Below are 25,627 nucleotides of genomic sequence, written 5' to 3'. Positions count from 1 at the left end.
TGTCAGACACCCAGCCAAGATTTCCTTGTTGTGGACAGTTTATCTGGGAGGGACACTACATGCATGAGATATCCTGGCCACAACAAGGAAATGGCTGAATTTCTGACAGGTCCATAGAAAGTTACAGAAAAACTTTAAAACTCATCAACATTTTTAATTATTTATATCTGCAAAAATGTAAATTGTTACTTGTCTATAAATTTAAGTATGGTTATATTCATGGGAAAACCCCTTCCCATGTCCAGATAACCCATCTTTCCATAAGAACATGTACCGTATTTTACGGACTATATAAGGCGCACTGGACTATAAGGCGCATTGCCCATGAGCGCCTTATAGTCCGTCTTGGTTCATATATAAGGCGCACCGGACTATAAGCCGCAGTCCGGCGCGCATTATATGTTATTGAAAGCGGCGACAGGCAGACTTTGCCAGCGGCCGCTTAACCCCCCGCATGCCAGCCGCTTCTATTGGAAGCGCTCGGCAGGCGAGGAGGGGCTCTATCAGCAAAATCATACTGATAGAGCCCAACCGTAAAAGATATATTAAACTACCCCCCCCCCCCCCGTTTTAAAATAAAACCCTGAAACAGATGTGAAACTTACCGAGCGGTGCAGGGTGGGCGGGCATTCAGGCCTCCTCTTCCTCCGATGTTCCGTCCTCCTCCTCCGGCCCTCGCTAACTGATAATGGCCTGGGCGCATGCGCAGTAGCCGTAGTAGAAGCATTATGATATTGCGCATGCGCCCAGGCCATTATCAATTCGCGAGCGCCGGAGGAAGTGGTCAGGACATCGGAGGAAGAGGAGGCCTGAATGCCTGCCCGCCCTGCACAGCTCGGTAAGTTTCACGTTCTGTTTCAGGCCGGCGTGACAGCAGGGCTGCCGGACACTTCCCATTCATTTCTATGGGAGCCGGCATGCGAGCGCTCCCCATAGAAATGAATGGACTGCTTTTTTCCATTCATTTCTATGGGGAGCGCTCGCATGCCGGCTCCCATAGAAATGAATAGGAAGTGTCCGGCAGCCCTGCTCCGTAGTGTGAATGCACCCTTACGGTGCCTTTTATGTATGTATGGAAGCGGCACGCAGACTTTGCCGCCGCTTCCATCCATATACACTCACCGGCCACTTTATTAGGTACACCTGTCCAACTGCTCGTTAACACTTAATTTCTAATCAGCCAATCACATGGCGGCAACTCAGTGCATTTAGGCATGTAGACATGGTCAAGACAATCTCCTGCAGTTCAAACCGAGCATCAGTATGAGGAAGAAAGGTGATTTGAGTGCCTTTGAACGTGGCATGGTTGTTGGTGCCAGAAGGGCTGGTCTGAGTATTTCAGAAACTGCTGATCTACTGGGATTTTCACGCACAACCATCTCTAGGGTTTACAGAGAATGGTCCGAAAAAGAAAAAACATCCAGTGAGCGGCAGTTCTGTGGGCGGAAATGCGTTGTTGATGCCAGAGGTCAGAGGAGAATGGCCAGACTGGTTCGAGCTGATAGAAAGGCAACAGTGACTCAAATAGCCACCCGTTACAACCAAGGTAGCCAGAAGAGCATCTCTGAATGCACAGTACGTCGAACTTTGAGGCAGATGGGCTACAGCAGCAGAAGACCACACCGGGTGCCACTCCTTTCAGCTAAGAACAGGAAACTGAGGCTACAATTTGCACAAGCTCATCGAAATTGGACAATTGAAGATTGGAAAAACGTTGCCTGGTCTGATGAGTCTCGATTTCTGCTGCGACATTCGGATGGTAGGGTCAGAATTTGGCGTCAACAACATGAAACCATGGATCCATCCTGCCTTGTATCAACGGTTCAGGCTGGTGGTGGTGGTGTCATGGTGTGGGGAATATTTTCTTGGCACTCTTTGGGCCCCTTGGTACCAATTGAGCATCACTGCAACGCCAAAGCCTACCTGAGTATTGTTGCTGACCATGTCCATCCCTTTATGACCACAATGTACCCAACATCTGATGGCTACTTTCAGCAGGATAATGCGCCATGTCATAAAGCTGGAATCATCTCAGACTGGTTTCTTGAACATGACAATGAGTTCACTGCACTCCAATGGCCTCCACAGTCACCAGATCTCAATCCAATAGAGCATCTTTGGGATGTGGTGGAACGGGAGATTCGCATCATGGATGTGCAGCCGACAAATCTGCGGCAACTGTGTGATGCCATCATGTCAATATGGACCAAAATCTCTGAGGAATGCTTCCAGCACCTTGTTGAATCTATGCCACGAAGAATTGAGGCAGTTCTGAAGGCAAAAGGGGGTCCAACCTCTTACTAGCATGGTGTACCTAATAAAGTGGCCGGTAAGTGTATAAGGCGCACCGGACTATAAGCCGCACTTACGATTTCTGAGGAAATCGTAGGTTTTTATGTGCGCCTTATAGTCCGGAAAATACAGTAACTAAATCAAGGGGAAGCACAGAATCCAGTCAGTGACGTTTCTTTTCATTTTGTCCTAGTGTTAGCCTCTTTTAAGCACATGTTAATGTTAATTGAATGTTACAGGGCCTTGAATTTTTTGCCATCAGTTTTTTCTTAATTAACAAATTAGATCTTTGGTGTATTGATGGCATTAACATTTACCACTTTGGGGCAACAGCAAGGCCCTCATTGCTCCAAAGAGCTCATTTGAATACTGACAGAAGGGGAGATATTTTGTCAACACAGTTTGAGTCAGATGACTAACCTATCTATCTGCAGAGCTGTGTTGTTATGCAGCTTTCTGGAGACAGACTCCCTTTAAGCCATAATTAAAAAACATTAAAAATAAAATAAAAAACTTTAGAAATAAAAAAAAAACTGAATAGAGTGCCCTTAGTTTTCACAAATTTTCAGTTTTTCAGTACAATGCACTCCCCACTTATCTACTTGTCTAAAGGAGCTATAGTAAGCTAGAATTTTGTAATAGCGTAGTAGCATCTTTGTATAATGTGCTTATTCAGGCACACATACATTGCGCTAACCATGATCTTGGACATCCATGGACACAATTAGAGAATTTGTTTAATTATTAGTTATCATTAACTATTAGTCAATAGTGGGGAAACGATGAATTAAAATACAGTTCCATATTTTTGTTTTGAAGGGGGCAAAAGCATAACAGTGAATACAAAAGAACTTTATTACAAGAAAATATATTTCAAAATAAAGTAGGCAGACAGCTATTTATCCCTGCCACTTATTAACAACGTGAAGGTGATTGTCAGGCATTGGGACCTGAAAGACTGAGGCCCTGTCTGTTTAAAACATGGTCACCCATGGACCCCGTAGACTATAACCAATATAAAACCTCCTTGCAGGACTTTTCTCTCCACCGATTTTAAGCAGAATCTGCAGCAGAGTTTCTTTTGGTTGAGGGAACAGGACCACCATGCTCATGATCAGTGGGGGTCCCAGCGATTGGATCCCCACCACTCAGCGAGATATCCTATCCTATTCATATGCGATAACAAAGCTCGCCAGAACCACTTTAATCTTGGAAAGAAGCATCCATTGCATGTGTCTAAATATAGTAATATAAATTGACTAAAGCTATGTTGTGAAAAGTAAAATGAATACGGTTACATAACCAAATATTGGTAGCTACCTCCTAAGTAAAGTTGTAGAAAAAAAGAAAAGCGAAAATCAAAAAGATCAGTTCAACGCAAAGTGGGTTTATCCTCCTTTTAAGGCTGAAAGTATCACATGCCTTGGATATGTCCTGCAAAATAGATTTGTGATTACAATGTGAAATTATATATCCTCTAAAAATGTACAGATAAACCTATGCTGGACCCAAGTAAGAGTAACCAGATTCTAAAGGTAGAAGTGGCGAATGACATGCAACTGTCTTCAGCAAGCGCTAAGCCTGAAATTGCAGATATTATTAAAAGTGAGATGGACAGCTCTCTCTTTCAGTTTTTCTACACTTCACAGATGAAAGCTAGACAATCATCATTATGAAGTATTAGCCTTCTTTCAGTACTGAAAATGGTAGTGACAAACATAACATAGGGGCAAATTATGACTTATTAACTGCTTTGGGAATAGTTTGCTCATAAAATAGGCTTTAAAAATACTTGTATACTTATAGCAATCTAAGGCTGGGTTCACACCAGCGTTGGCTCTCTGTTCATGGATCCCGTTTCCCTATCCGCATGAAATATGCGGAGAGAAATGCACTGCACGCAGCACTTTTCTCTCCGCATTTTCTGCCGGATCCCACTGAACGGATGCCATTATAGTCTATAGGGGCTGCAGATTTCCTAAGGCAACCATTTTTATATGTGGATTAGGTTTCCGTTTGGGAGTTACCAGGCCAACCCCCCAAACCAAAATCTGAAGGCTGATGTGAACCTAGCCTAAATTGAAGGGGTTTTTGCTTTACAACTACCCCTTGCTATATTGACAGCAAATGGAAGAGCTTTAAAATCACTGGTAAATAACTGCTATTGGTTGTGAAAGTTCTGGCTATTCAGACAATTTCTGTATGTAGTATTATATAGCAGTTTATGAAATGGTGGCTCACGTCAAAAATGAAGGAGTCAAGTCCATCAGATTATGGTCCACTATTTGTAGACAACACTTTCAGGCCTGGTTCACATCTGCGTTCGGGGAGTCTGCTTGGGGACTCCCCCTCCCCGAACAGAATACTGAATGCATTAAAAAGCAGTGAGCAGTGAAAGCACACAAACATCATAGACTATAAAAGGGTCCGTGTGTTTTCCATGCGGTGTCCGTACAAGTCATGCTGAGAGACAAGTACTTCAGGAATTACTTTTCTCTCCACATGACTCATGCGGACACCACATGGAAAGCACAAGGACACCATTACAGTCTATGTGGACCATGTGCTTTCACTGCTCACTGCTTATTAATATCTTCGATATTCTGTTTGGAGGGTCCCCAAGTGGACTCCCCAAACGGAATACCTAACACAGAATTGAACCGGGCTTCACATGCATTTTTCTTTGTTTACAGTCCCTGACAGAAGTTCTGTCGCTTATCCATGTTGTGGAATCAAAAGCTTATAATCTAACTTTAAGTTCATCTATTGGTTTTAGAAATGACTCATATGAAAGCTGAAACCCTCCCAAATGTGTTTTTTATTAAGAAAATCAATTGGCTTCACTGGTGAAATATTGATCATTTAATGAACACAGAAAGGTCAGATTTGGCAAGACAAAAATTTTGTTGCCTTGTCATATAATGCGCCCAATCCTAGTTTACAGCCTCGCCGTGCTTACTAATTGATCGTTTAATTAGTGGGTGTGTATAAGAAGAACTCCAGCACCCCAGACCTTCACTTGAACTGCAACTTCACCTCTGACAACATGCCAAAAATCAACCCTGCGACCAAAGCCTTGATTATCAAGAGGCTGAAGACCAGATCCACTGCAGAGGTGGCTGGCACCTTTAATGTGTCTCAGCGTCAAGTACAAAGAATTAAAAAAAGAACGTAACAGACTGGAGATGTTTTTGACAATCCCAGGTCCGGCAGACCCTGCAAGACAACTGCTCAGGAGGAACGTTTGTTGGTTAGAAAATCAAAAGCCAGCCCCTCTTCCACTGCAGCAGAGCTCCAACAGGCCTGGTCACTTAAAGTCCCTGTGTCAACTAGAACAGTTTATAGGATTCTGTCTCAGAATGGCCTCCATGGTCGAATCAGTGTCCAGAAGCCATCACTAAACAAAAGGCAATTAAAGGCCCACGACCTGCTAAACACATGGACGCTGGAAAAGTGGCATGAGGTGGATTTCTCAGATGAATCTTCAGTTGAATTACACCACAGCCACCACAAATACTGCAGGAGACCTACTGGAGCCATATGAATCCAAGATACACCCAGAAAACAGTTAAGTTTGGTGATGGAAAGATCATGGTCTGGAGTTACATTCAGTATGGGGTGTGCAAAACATTGGCAAGGTGGAAGGCAATATCAATAGCCTAATATATCAAGAAGTATTAGCTTCCTCTTACATTCCCAATAATAAAAAGGGTCAAACTTTGCCGCAGGATGGTGCTCCATCTCATACACCCATCTCTACATTAAAGTTCCTCAAGGCAAAGAAGATGAAGGTGCTCCAGGACTGGCCAGCCCAGTCACCAGACATGATCATCATTGAGCATGTTTGGGGTAGGATGAAAGAGGAAGCTTGGCAGACAAAACCAAAGAATCTTGATGAACTCTGGGAGGCATGTAAGACTCCATACTCTGCTATTCCTCATGACTTCATCAATAAATTGTATTAATCATTGTCGAAATGCATGCAGTCCTCCAAGCTCATGGAAGTCACACAAAATATTAGATATGGCTCTAATAGCACCACATCTTCATTCACCAATGTTATGAAACATATCTTTGTATTTGAACTGAATTATTGGTTTGATTTTCACATTACTTTATGTGGGCGACAAAACTTTTGTCTTGCCAAAATCTAACCTTTCTGTGTTCATTAAATGATCAATATTTCACCAGTGAAGCCAATCGATTTTCTTAATTTAAAAAAAAACACATTTGGGAGGGTTTCAGCTTTCATATGAGTCATTTCTAAACCCAATGGATGAATTTAAAGTCAGTTTATAAGCTTTTGATTCCACAACATATATAAGCGACAGAACTTCTGTCAGGGACTGTATAGCCTTGTCAAAAGGATTTTGATCTAAATCACTACTGATCATATTTCCATTGTAACTGGCATTAGAAAATGAATAAAAGGGCATCATATGGTAATATTTGAAATACAATAGGAATAGATACAGTGGTGTGTCTATTGTTTTAGACGTGCCCAGCCACACAAAAATTTTGTAATGTAATTTTTCACAAATTTTTACTTACAGTAGCAGAAGTATAATTCATCCAATACTCCATATAGCTAAACTCTATAACACACTAATGTCAATTTGTGCATCTGTATTTTCTATTAGGACATGCTAAACCAGATACAAAATTTGGAATTCAATTTTTCACTTCTAGTGACAGTAGAGTGACTCATGCAAAACTTCATGCAGTTAAATACTATAATGTACAGTTAGTGCTCCAATAACATGCATTGGTCCCAAACTTATACCTATATTGGGGGGATTTATTATGATTAGTGGCAGTCATGTGTTTCTACATGGTTAATTTTAATAATATTAATAAAACAAAGCTAAAATTCAACAATGCTATAAATATGCACATAAAACAAAAAAATATACTTGAGAGAAAAAGAAGAGGGATTACAATAGAAAAAGTCAAAATTCTAAACAGTTTTGAAGTGAAGAATTATAATGTTCTATGCTAATGGAAATAAGGAAAGCCGTCATATCTTTCTAGTAAATGTCACAGTTGCAGATTGGGATGAGAGGTGCCACCTACAATCGGAAATGGAATGGTATCAAATTCATTATTTCCTAATTTTTGTCTGCTTGTTATAGACAAGAAACTCATTTGTAGTAAATAGGAAGCAAGGTAGCATTTGACAATATCCAGTCCCCCAGTTCCCAAGTTTAAAATAGGGCTTAAGAGGTCTTTAAGAAGAGCTTTCACCATCTCCCTTAACTCCAACTATTTGCATCCTTCAATAGGTATTAACCCACTGATCCTGGTGCAGTGGGAATTTTTTTCTCCAGCCCACACCATTCCTGAGGAATTGGTTCTGGTAGTTTCAGCACCTAATATGCTAATTAGACTCTCTACTGTAAGGTGGGCAGTTTTCTGCTGGAAAAAAATTCCAGGACCACCCACCTGAAAGTAGATGGCCTAATTGGGTGCTGAAATGAACAGAAATGATTGCACAGAAACAGTGGGGGCCAGAGAAAAAAAAATCCAACCACCATTTTAGAGGTTTTTGAAAGTCTTCAAGTGTTGCTGGACTAAACAACAATATCTACATAAAACATAGAAATTTGAGTAGACTTGACATTTGAGGACGTTAGTCAAGAGAGGGAAATGTTCTCATAAGTTAAGAGCAACCTGGTGACACAGTTTAGTTGTCCTAGATATCCTGACAATATGTAGGAGTAATTATGTGGAAACACTTACAGTACTGGGCAAGGGAGTTGATCGATAGAGCTTTAATTTGATATCTCGATTTAAACTGAAAAGTGCGATATACTAGATAATAGCAAAAAAAAAAAAAAATTAAAACTTGAAGGCATAGATATGTATATAATTTTTTTTTTACTTATTGTGAATGTTATTGCTAATAGCAGCTAGTTAAGCATTGGACACAGCACAATTATTTACAATTCTATCAATTTTAAGTGAGCTGTACCACCCAAGAACAATTTCCTGAAAATGAGTGACCTTTGACTACATGGGAAAATAAATTAGTTAGAAATGATAGAGCTGATTACTTGCTATTAGCTACGCATTCTCTGTGACCAGGACATAGAACAATTGATAGCAGACTGGAGTGTGCATTTTGTATACCAGTGGTTAGACTGAGCTCTTTGCAGTGCATGAAATTCTTCACCAAAAGCAAATAGGCCCCAGCACTCCTATTGTCTGATAAAGACAAACTTCTTTGTTAGACCATATATTCTTCCTGACGCATTTCTGGGACACAGGCCTTTACTCAAAGTTAGGAGAAACTGCCCCTGGACAGTCTGAACACCTTTTCTATGCCAAAGAAATGGAGACTTGAGACATCCCAACCATGAAGTTCAATTAAGTGTCTTGAAACATTGTGTGACTCCAAATTAGCCTCAGCATAAATATATTCCCTAATACGAAATTCTGCAGTTAACCATACGGTCTTGATATTAACTGTCAGAATACCCAGAACACAATGTAGTATTTCTATTGGTTTATTTCCAATGGATGTGTGGGCAGGCTACAGTATCTATAATATATTTTACAAACTTAAATAAGATTTATATTCAAAGAGTGTTGAACAATAAGCATTGCAAGATCAAAAGGAGTCAAAAATCAACTATTAAAAAAATTAATAAAATAAAACCAAAATGAATACAATTTACTCAGAATAAGTTGTTGCAGTTTGGGGTAACATATAAAGAAAAAGTAATTGTTTGGCTCTTTGTTGGAATCCACATCTGGCTTTGCCTAGAAATTACAATAATATAGAGAACATGGTCTTCTATACCCTGAAAAGATGATGTAATTAACAAAACATGCATTTTGTAATTTCATCCAAATATTAACTTTTAAAGATAAGCATTTAAAACAAGTGTTATATGTCCCCTTTCTTTGTATATAATATTTAAATACTATACTTCACAAAGTGAATTCAGCATAACAAATACGCTGACAAATAATAAACTAAGACAATTTTGTTTCCCTTTACATTAACTTATGTGGAGAACGTGTATGTGATTAAACGTAAATATACATTCAAAATTATATTTTAGAATCCATTTAGGGCTAAGGCCCCACTTAATGGGCCACAGTGGAAAAGCACTGCGGGAAAAACCGCACTGGGAACACATTATGGTTTTTCACAGAAAGTCAGCAGAGTTTTCCTCTGCAGACTTTCTGCTTCAATTATATCTATACATGCGATTTCCAAAAACACAATGGTTTTAAAAATCGCAGCCTGGGTGTATTTTTCTGCAATGTGTGGATGGAATTAGACTGTAATACACCACGGCCTAACTGCAATGTTTATCCCATGTGGGGCTTCAGCGTAGAAGAGAATCATTTGTGCGGGCAGTGTGCAGCAAGCACATGGAGCCCATTATAGTCTATGGGGTCTGTGTGCTTTGACAGCACATCGCTTCCAATTGCGATTGTATTCCATCCGGGGGGTGTCCATGTGGACTCCTTCCAGATGGAATACAAGCGCCAGTGTGAACCAACCCTTAGTAAACAGTGAGTTTATAAAAAAAAAAAAAAAAAAAAAAAAAAGGTAAAAGCATTATTCTATACTTATTATTATTATTATTATTATTATTATTATAGAAGACTGTACATAGAGATGTGTCTATACATAGTATAACTGTAGAAGAGGAGATCAAAATACAAAAGTGTGGTAAACATATGCTCTCTTGCTTATGGATACACTTTGGTTCAAAATATTTTTCATTCCTGGACTAAAAGAATTAAAAACTCACAAATTCTAGAATGGAGAGTGTCTCAGTAGCACAACAATGTAATGATTTACAGTATGTTTTATGCATGTACAAGTATAACTAATTGTCCATCAGATATCAGATATTGGACCCTAACAGGTCTCTTGACTTGTCTGTTTTAGTAAATGAATTCTCTATCAAACAACAGATTGGGATCATCTTTCCTCCTAAGGGTGCATTCACACTGAGTAAACGCTAGCTTATTCTGAACGTAAAACACGTTCAGAATAAGCGGCGTCTAAAGCAGCTCCATTCATTTCTATGGGAGCGGGGATACGAGCGCTCCCCATAGAAATGAATGGGCTGCTTCTTTCACTCCGTGCAGTCCCATTGAAGTGAATGGGGAGTGCCGGCGTATACGGCAAGCTCTGCTCATGCCGGAGCATACACGCCGGCACTCCCCATTCACTTCAATGGGACTGCACGGAGTGAAAGAATCAGCCCATTCATTTCTATGGGGAGCGCTCGTATCCCCGCTCCCATAGAAATGAATGGAGCTGCTTTAGACGCCGCTTATTCTGAACGTGTTTTACGTTCAGAATAAGCTAGCGTTTACTCAGTGTGAATTCACCCTAACTCTGTGCTGTGCCATTCCTCTGACTGGACAGTGTTAGGTGTTATTCACACAGTCAGCGTTTGGTCAATACTTTGCCAAAATTAGGTGTGGGTTCAAAACCCAAAACAGGTGCAGATACTATACCTCTGGGTAGATTCCACCCCTGATTTTGGCTTAGGCTAAGTTAACACGATAGATTTTGGTCTGGCATTAGGTGCGGATTTCACGTCAAATTCCGGATTAAAATACCGCCTCCCATTGAATTCAATAGGAGCCGGGTATTTTGTTTTTCTGCTTCCACAAAAAAGAAGTGATGTGCCCTAACTTCCGCGGTGGAATCAGCCACAGGAGACTGCGGTGCATCATCCCTCCGGACTAGACCCATTTATTTGGGCCTAATCCAGAGTGGAATTATGTGACTGGATGTGGGTGCACTTTATGCACTGCAGCGGAATCCAGTCGTGGATAGCTGTTTTTTGCATCCCGCCTCAAATTCCGGATCATCCGCCGTATGAACTTAGCCTTACAAATAAATGGTGTGTGAAAAAGTCCTTCTGCTATACAGGAATACTCCCACTGGCAACATCCAGTTGTCAACTGATTCAGAAATTTCTAAAAGGAATAACAGAGAATACAACTATTTAATAAATCCAGATTTGCCCAGTGAGGTGATGCTAAGTAGTAAGTTACAAGTACACTGCCTGGTCTCTTGAACTAAGCAAACGGTGGCTCCCAAGAGAATAAAATATACACTGCTGGAATTATTATTAGATCAATATGTCTCATTGTCTATAAGATTAATATAAAAATGTAAATAAATAAATATATATATATATATATTTGCATATCTCACACACAACTGTTATACAGTCCTATGAAAAAGTTTGGGCACCCCTATTAATTTTAATCATTTTTAGTTCTAAATATTTTGGTGTTTGCAACAGCCATTTCAGTTTGATATATCTAATAACTGATGGACACAGTAATATTTCAGGATTGAAATGAGGTTTATTGTACTAACAGAAAATGCGCAATATGCATTAAACCAAAATTTGACCGGTGCAAAAATATGGGCACCTCAACAGAAAAGTGACATTAATATTTAGTACATCCTCCTTTTGCAAAGATAACAGCCTCTAGTCGCTTCCTGTAGCTTTTAATCAGTTCCTGGATCCTGGATGAAGGGATTTTGGACCATTTCTTTCTACAAAACAATTCAAGTTCAGTTAAGTTTGATGGTCGCCGAACATGGACAGCCCGCTCTCAAATGATCTGAAAACAAAGATTGTTCAACATAGTTGTTCAGGGGAAGGATACAAAACGTTGTCTCAGAGATTTAACCTGTCAGTTTCCACTGTGAGGAACATAGGAAATGGAAGACCACAGGGACAGTTCTTGTTAAGCCCAGAAGTGGCAGGCCAAGAAAAATATCAGAAAGGCAGAGAAGAAGAATGGTGAGAACAGTCAAGGACAATCCACAGACCACCTCCAAAGAGCTGCAGCATCATCTTGCTGCAGATGGTGTCACTGTGCATCGGTCAACTATACAGCGCACTTTGCACAAATAGAAGCTGTATGGGAGAGTGATGAGAAAGAAGCCGTTTCTGCACGTACGCCACAAATAGAGTTGCCTGAGGTATGAAAAAGCACATTTGGACAAGGCAGCTTCATTTTGGAAACAAAAATTGAGTTGTTTGGTTATAAAAAAAGGCGTTATGCATGGCGTCCAAAAAGAAACAGCATTCCAAGAAAAACACTTGCTACCCACTGTAAAATTTGGTGGAGGTTCCATCATGCTTTGGGGCTGTGTGGCCAATGCCGGCATCGGGAATCTTGTTAAAGTTGAGGGTCGCATGGATTCCACTCAGTATCAGCAGATTCTTGAGAATAATGTTCAAGAATCAGTGACGAAGTTGAAGTTACGCCGGGGATGGATATTTCAGCAAGACAATGATCCAAAACACCGCTCCAAATCCTCAGGCATTCATGCAGAGGAACAATTACAATGTTCTGGAATGGCCATCCCAGTCCCCAGACCTGAATATCATTGAACATCTGTGGGATGATTTGAAGCGGGCTGTCCATGCTCGGCGACCATCTAACTTAACTGAACTTGAATTGTTTGTCCAAAATACCTTTATCCAGGATCCAGGAACTGATTAAAAGCTACAGGAAGCGACTAGAGGCTGTTATCTTTGCAAAAGGAGGATGTACTAAATATTAATGTCACTTTTCTATTGAGGTGCCCATACTTTTGCACCGGTCAAATTTTGGTTTAATGCATATTGCGCATTTTCTGTTAGTACAATAAACCTCATTTCAATCCTGAAATATTACTGTGTCCATCAGTTATTAGATATATCAAACTGAAATGGCTGTTGCAAATACCAAAATATTTAGAACTAAAAATGATTAAGATTAATAGGGGTGCCCAAACTTTTTCATAGGACTGTATATATCTATAAGTAAATGGGAGATGATAATTTATTTAGCCACACTGTTTCTGTAAATGTGGACCTGTGGTGTAATTCAACTGTGCTACACTGTTTCTGTAGCTTTCATTTACCTGTATGGGCGTAAGTGGGGCAAAAATACAGTGATATTCACTCAAATGAAAAGGATAAAGGAATTTTTACAAGATTTGGAGGGTAAGCGCGGATCTATACTTTTTCACCTACACTTCTGTGAAGAGTCGTTTGGTCTAGTCCTGATTCTTGTGGTCTATACGTATACATATGGTTGTGATCTGCTGCTATTGATCTCCACTGTTATATGCTCGTTTGGGTGATGTGACCATATCACAACGTCATAAGGTGATTATACACCTGTTTTCATCTATGGATTTTTTCCTATGAGAAGGGATAATGTGCCAGGTACCGCATGGTACTTTCTCTGGGCTTATTTATATTCACTCAAATGAGGCCTTGAATAATCCATAATATCTTTTGCTAGGACAAAACAATCTGAATGAAACAACATTCACTGTGCTTCTAAATATATGGAGCTTTTTTTTTTTTCTTTTTTTTTTTTTAAATGTAGATTGTGAGCCCCACATAGAGCTCACAATGTACATTTTTTCCCTCTCAGTATGTCTTTTTTTTTTTTTTTTTTTTGGAATATGGGATGGAAATCCATGCAAACACGGGGAGAACATACAAACTCCTTGTAGATGGTTTTATGCCCTTGGCGGGATTTGAACACCAGGACACTAGCGCTGCAAGGCTGCAGTGCTAACCACTGAGCCACCGTGTGGCCCCCTAAATATATGGAGCTTCAAACAAGGCGGGCTGCACCCGCGTCACAGTTATGAGGAAGGTATTGTGCAGCTGTCGTAATGTTTAGCCTCCATTTGCAACTTCGGGTGCATAACCCATTATTCGACTCCTCATCAGGATTGCAGTTTGCAATATTGATCAGTGTGCCTTCATGGTGCAAAGCTACTGGATCACCAATTCATTTAGCCCTTAAGTACTATCATGGTATCATACACCTTCCAATCTTTGTCCCCCCATAATTCCACATTCCAGTATCTGATCAGAAGCTCCACCCACATACCTTTCGATCAATAGAAACAGAAAGTGTGGTGTTGATTTGGTGGAGATTTGTTCAGTGTTTTGTTAGTTATGATGACATAAAGACCTTGCCAATGCCTCAAAGACACACGATAGTAAGTATGTAACTTTTTTTTTTTTTAATGATTATGGACAAGCTGCATAACTAATTAACTCCATTAATTATTGTGTTTCCATTTATAGATTAGAAACTGTTGAGCTCTGCACCATAATGAATATACAACTTGGTCCTTCTCGGCCTAAAGCAGCCAGAAATGACTTTTATAAAATGTCTGCTTTTTATAATGCAAAGCCAAAGCAAATTATATTGTAAGGTTTCTATATGAATGTAGGAAGTCTAAGAGCAAAATAGAGAATTTTTTTTAAATTCAAAAAAAGGGGACAATAGAGGAATCTCAAAGACACCTTGATAGTACTTATGTGAGAAATCCTGACAATAGTATCTAGGGGTTAAGCAATGTTAGATGATGTTCATAATGTACTCTTTGGCCAGGACCCCATGTTGCAAAAACGCAACATTTCACATTGCTAATCCCATCCATACATTACAGGGATTCTTTCAGGATAAGGTCCCACCTATTGTGGGAAAAAAACGTGGAGGCAACGCATCACATTCTTTCTAGCAGTACTTTTTATAAAAAGTATTTCTGCTTCCATTATACTTATAAGGAAACCACCCGCTTTTGTGTATTATAATTGACATGATATGATTTCCAAAACCACAAACGCCTCCAATTTATTATTTTTTTAATGGGAGTTAGTGACAGACGCACTGAACAAAGAAGCATAGTGCCTCGTCTTGTCACAATTTCCATGGCAGAATCACTGGTGACACTGTGGCACTTGCCCTCACACCGATTCGCATTGTATGAAAAAAATCATACGCACAAATCTGTAGCAAAAATCTGAGGCTCAGCCTGATCTTTCTGCTACAGGTTCCACAGGGTCTGGTTCTAGAGAGGATTTTGAGGAAATGCCCTTAAGGTTGGAGCCCCACATAGCTAAAATGCTGCAATTTGGCCACAGTGTTTTATATTACCTGTAAAACGGATGGGATTCTGACTAATCCCATCCACACATTGCCGATTAAAATCTGCAGCAGAATGATCACATTTTTGTAAATTTCAGTGTGTCAGTTATACCTATGGAAATGCTGACATTTTCCATATAGACATAATAGAAGCAGAAAGTCCACAGAGGACAAAACTCTTGCGACTCCACTGCATTTTATTCTGCAGTGCTTTTTGGCAGCGGCTTGCTACATGGGCCACTAGCCTAAATGATGATTTAACTTGTAATCCCCTTTAAAAAAATCTTTATTTGACATGTTAATGAATTTGAGGAAAAATACCAGAAAATCTTGGATCACATTTATGAAATCTAATTAGAAACAGCCATTTTATTTATATATGTGTCTAGTGTACAAGTGAAAGAAACTTTTTGTTAAAATATTTGCCGTTATATTATTGTGCTACTGCAACATATATTTTTGTTTTGTATCCCAAAGCTTTATTAACTTGTTACGATATGTTCACATGGAGGAGTCTGGAGATGATTTTGAGGCAGTCTTTCACCTTATTCTCCGTAAACTGGTTATGTGGAACCCATGGTAGGAAGACGAGGCTGAGCCTTGGTCTTCTGCTCCAGATCTGGATGCGTGATGGCCTCATAACTGGTGCTAATTGACATGAGGGCACAGCGGTTCAGTGGTGGTTCTCTTATTGAAACTGTGGTAAGATCAGGCAGGACAATTCTTTTACAGAGGGCTGAAAGAAAATGACTCATCCATAAAAGCTTCCCATTGAAAACCACAGGAAACAGATTACGGCTGGTTTTAGGAAAAGATTTTAAAGTTTTGGACTGCCTCAAAATCATTTTTAAAATTCCTCTGGGTGAACATGCCATTACAATTCAGTTATGTTTTTTGCTGTAAATAGCTAATGGGGCGAGGTATTTCTGTATCCTTGGAGAATCCCTTTTAAACAAATGATTGCAGTAAAATCACACTGGTATGAACCCCAGTATTAGTCTTACAATACGTTGTGTTTATACTCGTTTATACTTTTTTTTTTTATTGTGCTTGAAAATGTTAAAACAAACAACCTCTTCAACAATAAGTGAAATCTCTATAGCAAAAGCACTTGCAGAATTCTTTTTAATTTCTATAGTTTTTCTTCAATGGTATTCAATGTCATCAAGAAAGTAGAACAGCTACTTAAAGGGTTTTTCTGGGCAAAACATACTTATGACCTAGGAGAGGTCTTCTTCACAAGTAAATCGGTGGAGGTGCAGGGTGCTCGTTGTGGGACCTCCACCGATTTAATTGTGAAGACCTCTCCTAAAAATAAGCTGATATCAGCATCCAAGACCCCAGTTCTATACATTGTATGGAACCAAAAATCAGACAGCTCTGCCTATTCTATAGTGACCTAAGCATAGGTAGTCAATATCATTTGCCTAGAAGACCCCTTGAATATACAGCAATTTGGACTCCTTGCTACCGCTGCCAAGTAAAGGCTATGTAGGAAAAGAAAACATATCGTACCCTTTTTGCAAATCTTAGGTCCAATAAAAAAAAACCATTTACTTTGCTTGACTTTAACTTTCGATTGTAAATTTATTGATGTGGTAATTATGTATACACTTGGAAGGTTTAGTGAAATCTAACAAGAACATACAAGACAGGAGGATATATTATTTGTACTAAAATGATTAACAGTATACACAAAATAGGATTAAAACAGTTGCACAGTAAGGGAATAATTGTTTATCTTTACATTCATAAATCATGGCAAATCCTATCTGCTTTTAATGCCCAGAAAGGTCAAGCAGATGTATTATCTTACTTAAAACACCCTATTCAGTGGTCTGTTCTGCATCACGTACACATACTAGGATTTCTGCTTTTCCTTCAAGGTGATATTGCTAGACTTTTGGTAATCACTTTCTCACAGTCTCTTCTATTCAATATATTGCCGCAACATTTCTGTATGGATGTTAACATATATATTTTTGGTAATGCATAGCATATTAGTGACAGTAGTACTAGGTAATGTAATACCACTGCAACACTGCACCGATCAGTCAGGTCAGCCAATAGATATTACTGAGTAATATTATGGGAAAAAGCTTGTGATTTTTACAATTATAGGAATGTTGTATAATGAAAAAAAAATACTAATGCAACTTTAAGAGTGTATTTACACCAGTTTACCTATTTAACTACAATACATTCAAAAATATAGCGTTCAGTTTTTCCCAAAAGCGGCTATAAGTAGTCCATTTTCAACCATAACAACAAAGTGTTCCAACTACTCATAATTAGAGATGAGCGAGTACTATTCGAAATGGTAGTTTCGAATAGCACGCTCCCATAGGAATGAATGGCAGCGGCCGGCCCACAGGGGGTTAAGTGGCAGGACGCCGTCCCCGTCTGTGTCCATTCATTCCTATGGGAGCATGCTATTCGAAACTACCATTTCGAATAGTACTCGCTCATCTCTACTCCTAATGTAAAAATGTAACTTTTATTAAATTGCATAAACACCCATAAACTAAAGCAGAGCTTCTCAATCTATTAGGGAGATATCTAGAGTTAGTAACTCCTATATGTACACTGTTTACTGCACAGTGTCTAGTATAATAGTAATAGAGTTCTGTTCCGTGAACTATGCTGCAGATAGAATATAAACAAATACAAAAACTCTTCAGGTTTGTAACCCATGACAGAATATTTAGTTTCATCGGCTATAAAGATTAATGGAAAGAATAAAGATTATGAGGTCTGGCAGTTCACCAGCAAAATAATAGCAGCTTATCTTGTCCAGCAATTCACAAAAGTCTCACAGAGAAGATTAGTTTTATTTCCCTAAGGCCAGCTTTATAGGCTTTCATTTTTCACAGTGATGATAGTAAATGCTACATATTAGTAATAAAATATATTTTAAATATGATATTTTACAGAGTATTGACACATCAACTTTTCAATTAAAGAGGACCTTTCACCATATCTGGGCACATGCAGTGTTATATACTGCCAGAAAGCTGACAGTGCGCTGAATTCAGCGCACTGTCGACTTTCCCGATCCGTGCCCGGTGTAAAGCGCTATCGGTCCCGGTACCGTAGCGCTTTACAGTCAGAAGGGCGTTTCTGACCATTAGCCAGAGACGTCCTTCTGCCTCGCGGCGCCAATCGCGCTGTGCTGTGGAGCGGGGAGGAACGCCCCCTCCCTCTCCTGATAATGCTAGTCTACGGACAAGCTGTGTGAGCAGAGGGAGGGGGCGTTCCTCCCGGCTCCACAGCACAGCGCGATTGGCGCCGCGAGGCAGAAGGACGTCTCTGGCTAATGGTCAGAAACGCCCTTCTGACTGTAAAGCGCTACGGTACCGGGACCGATAGCGCTTTACACCGGGCACGGATCGGGAAAGCCGACAGTGCGCTGAATTTAGCGCACTGTCAGCTTTCTGGCAGTATATAACACTGCATGTGCCCGGATATGGTGAAAGGTCCTCTTTAAAGAGGTTGTCCAGGCAAAATTGAATAACCCCCTTTAACTTATAAATCAGCTGGGGCAGTGAAAAAAAATTTAAAAATACATATTCACCTGTCCCTGATGCTCCTGTGTTCTCCCACAATGTCCTGATTCTTCTACTCCTGCAGATCCAACCTGGTCTCTTCCTGAATTCCGCTGAAGCTGCTGATTGGCCTCAGCAGTCACATGGCTGCTGAGGCCAATCAGTGGCCTCAGCAGGCCTCAGGATGAGACCTGGGATGTCACAGGAAGTGACATCACCTGCCCTTCTCTAATTGGCCTCAGCAGTCACATGACCAAAGATGCCAATGAGCGGCTTTAGTGGAACTCCGGAAGAGGCGAGTATGCTTGTTTTATTTTTCTCACTGCCACCAGAGGTGATTTAAAAGTTAAAGGGGCTCTATCATTGGGAAAAGTCATTTTTAACTAAGCACATCCTTGCATAGTCTAGACTTAGAAAGTCTATTTCACACCTACCTTTTGTATGTAAATCGCCTCAGTGGTATTTGAATGAGCCAATTTTTATTCATATGCTAATTAGCTTCCCTGGAAGTCTCATCGTGCACCCTCTGTGCGCTATTCTTTCCTATGTATGTGTACAGCATAGGCTGCTGCTGATGACTTCCTGCTTCCTGTTTGCACACACAGATAGGAGAGAATAGCAGAGAGACAGTGCTGCTGGGAACTTCCTGTACTGGCTGGAAGCTAATTAGCATATGAATAAAAATGGGCTTATTCAAAACCCTTGAGGCAATTTACAAACAAAAGGTATGCGTGGAATAGCGTTTCTAAAGGCCATGCAAGTATGGGCTTCATTAAAAATGAATTTTCCCAATGAACCCCTTTAAAGTGTTGCATTTTTGCCTGGACAATCCCTTTAATGGTGATTTTTCACACTGCATTTCAATACATCTGCCATTTAACAAAATTGGTAAATCAGGTTCACATTTCACAACTGTACTGTCACACACATTACACAACTACTGTCATAATCACTTTTTATTGTGTTTACACCTACAACACTCAAAAACATGTGCAAGACTCTATGGTCTTATAAGTTTTTTCTTTTCATCCTGTTGTATATAGAGCATACTGCATATGGGAAAATATCTCTAAAGCAGCCATTGAAGTCTGGCAAAAGTACTGGTATCTTCCTGTGTATGACAGAGGCCTTTGAACTCTGTCAGGTGCCAAGCCTTATATGCGACTGTTACCTCAACACCTCCTATAACTATATAATCACAGGAGCCCCCCTAATGTATATTCACATGTGGTAGATTTGCTGCAGAAATATCTGTGACTGTTCCGTTCATATGAACAAAGCTTAAAGAAATCCATGTACTTGCAACCAAAACAACCCAATTCATATAACTAGAACTGATATTTAGTGGCAGACATTTCTGTGACAATTCTGCTGCCTGTGAAAATAATCATTTTTTTCTTAGCTTAGTGCATGTGTGGTAAATAACTAGTATTTTGTTCCTTTGATTTTAGAAGCTTTTTAGGGCCCCTTCACATGGAGTTTACGCTCCGTGTATTCTGTCGGACATGAACTGTGTATACAGTAAGTTTGGAGACCGAAACATATTTGTTTTAATAAAATCCAAACCTTTTATACTACAATATCATATTCTGTGGGAAAAACTGTAGATAGTAAAAACTATATAACCAGGGTAGCTTAGGAGCCAAATGAAGGGTCTTTTCTGAATGGTTCCAGTTACCCAACCCTATTACAAGAGTCCAGGATTTAGTATGACAGTCCTCGTTCCCTGGCATCATTCTGGATTAAAACACTGATAACCTTTTCTGTCAAAGTTTTCTTCTTCATTGCTGACCTACACTAATTATTGGAAATGGCTGAAAGGTCAAACCATTCTCAGTACACCATATGGACCTAGCACGGGTGCATTATGCTTTACAGCATACTTTCAATTATAAAACAACTTCTCATGAATTAATAGTACCTGTGACTATGAAAAAAACTTTGTTGTATATGTTATGAAAGAAATAATGTTTTCATCTCCACTTATCAGGCCGAGTTACATTTTACATAGAAGTCTATGTTAAGAGAAAGGGGGAGGAGCAGGCTACTTGAAAAGACACATAACTGCACCTGATGAGCTCTTTGACAGCATGGAAGAGTTTATCTAAAAGATAATATTTACACTAAGACTCCACCATTGCACAAAATGAGGTAATAAATCAATTGACAGCCTCCTACTCCCTTTCCCCTCTCCATAGACTTCTGTATGAGAGCTGTATATGTAGATGGATTTAAGATTTGTAAAGTTAAGGAGCAGGAAATACCATACAAGTATGGTTTAAGTCCTACTATATGGAAAAACAGGGGAAGTCATTTGCATCTCTAGCTCTGGGTACGTCTTAGAAACAGACAAAGGGTTTGGAATAAGTTTATAAAAGGTTTCTGAAAATGAGGGGTTCACGTGGAGATTCATCCTAATAGTGAAGTTTGCAGTTGGGAAGGAGTTTTCTCTCTCAATCACTGCTGTCAGATTAAATGATGAACTTGACGTATCTGCTTTTTTTCAACTGTATTAACTACATGATTGTGTAAAAATATACACTGTATTCCTTTAATGCAAATACAGTAACTTGTAATTTGTCTTGTATTTTACAGGTATTCTGGAGATCAGAACAGTAACAGTTGGTGGGATAGTGGCAATCAAAGGAGTGCAAAGTGAATATTTTCTAGCCATGAACAAATCTGGGAAACTGTATGGAAAGGTAACACACAAATATATACTATATACATCTTCCTGGAAAGACAATACAAATGTTCCTTTTTAACATTTGCTGAACCTAGCAAAAAATTCTAGATAGCAAAAGCAGAGCAGAAAACAGGTGATAGGAATTCCTTTCTTGCCCATATGCACCCTGTTATTAACTTATGTACCTCTATTTAATTGCTCATTCCTAGCTATGCACAATTTATTCGGTAATTACACGAACCACCAAGGTGCTGGTTTTTGTGGATCTATATGCTCATCTGTAGATGTAGATCTGTAAATCTGAGCTCAGCAATACTGTAATTTTCATTTGCTGAAACTCCTTCCACTTCAAGCACATTTCAATTTTTATTTTTATATTTCCTCCTTCCAACCCCTATAATTTTTTTTTATTTTTCCGTTCACAGAGCCATATGAGGGCTTAATGGTTGTATTGTTTGTAATGGTACCTTTTAATATTCTGCACTTTATACTGGGAAGCTGGAAAAATCAGAATGGGGTGGAACTTGAGAAAAACTGCATATGTGCGGCTTTATTATGGGCTTTGTTTTTTACGGGGTTCATTATACAGAAAAAATGACATGTCACCTGTATTTTGTTGGTCGGTATGATTCCAGGGACACCAAATTTATATAGTTTTTTTTTGGGGGGGGGGGGTTAGATTTTAACTCCTTCAAAAGTTCACCCATATTTTTTTTTTCTTCCATGTACAGGGCAGTATAAGGCATAATTTTTATTTATGCCATTTTGTGGAATGTCTGATGTTTTGATCAGTTTTTATTATCTCAGTTCATGGGAGGTGAAAAAAACATCAGTTTGGCACTTGATTTTTTTTTCACTGTATTGGGAAAAATATTTTTATATGTCTGTATGTACTGGGCGTTTTCGGATGCGGGAATGTATAATTTATTTCCTTCTTTGTTTTAAACATCTTTTTAACTAGTTTATTAGCCCCATGGGGAGCTTGAATCTGCATTGCTGTCTATTGGAGATTCACTACATAGCTATTGAGGCTGGTCATAGACCAATAGCTATATTCCTATGACAGGCCTGGGAGACTTCACGAGGCTCCTGCCTGTCATAGGAACAAGATAGTTCTGGTAATCTCACTGTGTAGGATCCATGTTGCAACTTTAAAAGGTACAGGGCCGATGTAGGTCAATTTACAATGTAGATTTTTTTTGTGCATCATGTGGATATGATTTGTTTATAGCTTAAAGTAAATATATAACATACATTGCAAAAAAAAAGTTGCAGAGTTGTTGGGATCTAATCAAATGTTCTACATGTGAATGCCATGATGATAAATAAATATAAATAAATATATATACAGTACAGACCAAAAGTTTGGACACACATTCTCATTTTCTCATTCTCATTTTCTGTATTTTCATGACTATGAATATTGTACATTCACACTGAAGGCATCAAAACTATGAATTAACACATGTGGAATTACCGTATATACTCGAGTATAAGCCGAATTTTTCAGCCCAGTTTTTGTGCTGAAAAAGTCTCCCTCGGCTTATACTCGAGTCAGCAAAAAAAAAAAAAAAAATTATTTTTTTTTGAGGGTGAGGGGGGTCTATGACCAGCCACAATATCAATGCATGGAATCTCCCATAAAATAGTGCAAAAAAAATAAAATAAATAAAGTTCTTAATCCCTCCTTTCCCTAGAATACATACAAAAGTAGAAAATGACTGTGAAACACATACACATTAGGTATCCCTGTGTCTGAAAGTGCCTGGTCTACTGAATATAGGGTATCTGCAGTGCTCCTGTTCCGTCGGGAAGGAGTTAATAGGAGCACTGCAGATACCCTATATTCAGCCAGACTGAATTTAAAGTGGGGGAAGACAAAACAGTCCTCAAGCTCAGGGAAGGGGCAGACAGACAACCAAAACACCCCCTCCCCTTCCCCTTTCCCAGCATCTACTGCACCCAAAAACGCTGACCATTTTAATTTTTGAAATTTTCCAGTAGCTGCTGCATTTCCCCCTCGGCTTATACTCGAGTCAATAAGTTTTCCCAGTTTTTTGTGGTAAAATTAGGGGGGTCGGCTTATATTCGGGTCGGCTTATACTCGAGTATATACGGTATATACTTAACAAAAAAGATGGTTTGGGGTGAGCTGGACCGCAGAGTGAAGGCAAAAGGGCCAACAAGTGCTAAGCATCTCTGGGAATTCCTTCAACACTGTTGGAAGACCATTTCAGGTGACTACCTCTTGAAGCTTATCAAGTGAATGCCAAGAGTGTGCAAAGCAGTAATCAAAGCAAAAGGAGGCTACTTTGAACAACCTATAATATAAGACGTATTTTCAGTTGATTCACATTTTTTTGTTAAGCATATAATTCCACATGTGGTAATTCATAGTTTTGATGCCTTGAGTGGGAATCTACAATTTTCATAGTCCTGAAAATACAGAAAACTCTTTGAATGAGAAGGTGTGTTCAAACTTTTTGTCTGTACTGTGTATATATATATATATATATATATATATATATATATATATATATATATATAGATATAGATATATATATATATATATATTTATTTTTTAACGTGACTAAAATATTAGAACAAAAGAATACGTTTACTGGAATACGCTGTACAACTGAAAGGAAGTTCAAGTACCCTGTCTCCAGATGGGATACAAGATAAAGAATATAGTTTCCTTATGGTATCCTGCCCACAGATTTTGCTGCTGGGCCTGTCTATCATGCATATTTCGGGTTGCTGAAGCTGGGGTCCTAGAAATGCATCATAGGTGAAGGGTGTCATGACACCAAATTTCCTTCTACAAAGTGCCTAGAATTGGACCAGGCAGAGAGAGTGAGATGTGCAATGAAGGTGCCACCTATGTCTGGATGGATGACAAGAAAGATGTGGTAGTTGCTTGTGCTTGTTGATAAATCAAACAATCCTCTCTATCAATGGTCTGGGCTCTCTGGTGCCTCTTCACCATTTGTGCATGCCCTAACATAACGACTGCTCCGGACAGTAGTTATGTTGGTCACAACCGCCTAGATGGCAGGAAATTTCTCAAAATAACTGTCCTGCTTATCTCATTCCAATGTACCCCAGTCTGTCAACTAGGAAAAATGTCTTCAAGTGCATTGTAGAGATATGTCTGGCAGTCAACAATGTCTCACGAGGAGGTACAGTACCTAAAAAAGTAGCCTCTCAGAACCTTTTTGTACAGCAGTGAGGGAAGCATTTTACACCCTCTTTTGGCTGGACCCATTGTAATGTATCTGTCTGCTTTGAGACTGCGTGACAAGTTTTGCATCAATCCCATATTTCTATGTGGTTGTATTTTTTTTTTTGTCAATGAGTAAAATTATAATTTCAAAGTTTTCTAAAGCGCTTCACCAGTGGACAAAAGTCAATGCCAAAATTATTGCTTAATTCAGATAAGCATGAAGAAAGAGAATGTTTTTTCCAAAGCAACAGACCAGCCAGAGGAGAGCATGTGCAGCATGTCATCACTACAGTCACATCTCCATACAGGCTACTATTTAGATGCGTTACATGCACAGAGATCTAGTGAGTTTTTTTGCATCTACCTATCAGACGCTTACGAATTCTACTGCCTAGCTAACACTAAAAGTTTATGTATTTCAATAAAGGATAATTACTGTAACAATCATGAAAGTAAGTTACATAAAAGATTAAAAATATTCTCTTCTCTTTTTACTTTGCAGAAATTTTGCAATGAAGACTGCAACTTTAGGGAGTTAATCCAGGAGAATAAATACAACACATATGCATCAGCAAAGTGGACCCATAACGGAAAGGAGATGTTTGTTGCATTGAGTAATAAAGGGTCCCCAATAAAAGGAAAGAAATCAAAGAAAGAAAACAGAAGCTCTCACTTCCTTCCAATTCAAACATCCTAACCATGAATTATCAGTTCCAGCAGAATATTTTTTTACCTTAATTATAATATTAATAATTATATTAATAAAAACATACAAAGGACAACAGAAAAAGCTGGATCTACTACTGAAAAATCCTAACAAGCTGGACTTGCATATGTATGTGGAGATAAAAGACTTCAACCAAAAACGAAACGGAGGAAAAAATTTTAATAACTTACCCTAGACAAAATAGCTAAATACGAGTTGTACAAATT

The 25,627-nt window shown here is 39.1% G+C and overlaps 1 protein-coding gene across 1 annotated transcript in view; it reads left to right on the top strand.

The window, feature by feature from the left end:
* Nucleotides 1–25,391, top strand: part of FGF7 (fibroblast growth factor 7) — a 44,305-nt gene extending 18,914 nt beyond the window's left edge. The window contains exons 3-4 of the mRNA XM_075273420.1: nucleotides 21,378–21,484; nucleotides 25,197–25,391. Of these exons, the coding sequence (XP_075129521.1) occupies nucleotides 21,378–21,484; nucleotides 25,197–25,391 (302 nt within the window). The remainder of the gene's footprint in view (nucleotides 1–21,377; nucleotides 21,485–25,196) is intronic.
* Nucleotides 25,392–25,627: the final 236 nt, after the last annotated feature.

Source organism: Leptodactylus fuscus, chromosome 5, assembly GCF_031893055.1.
Source record: "Leptodactylus fuscus isolate aLepFus1 chromosome 5, aLepFus1.hap2, whole genome shotgun sequence".
NCBI classification, from domain to species: Eukaryota; Metazoa; Chordata; class Amphibia; order Anura; family Leptodactylidae; genus Leptodactylus; species Leptodactylus fuscus.
Note: the sequence above shows the minus strand (reverse complement) of the source record. Positions and strands in the feature narration are given on the sequence as shown.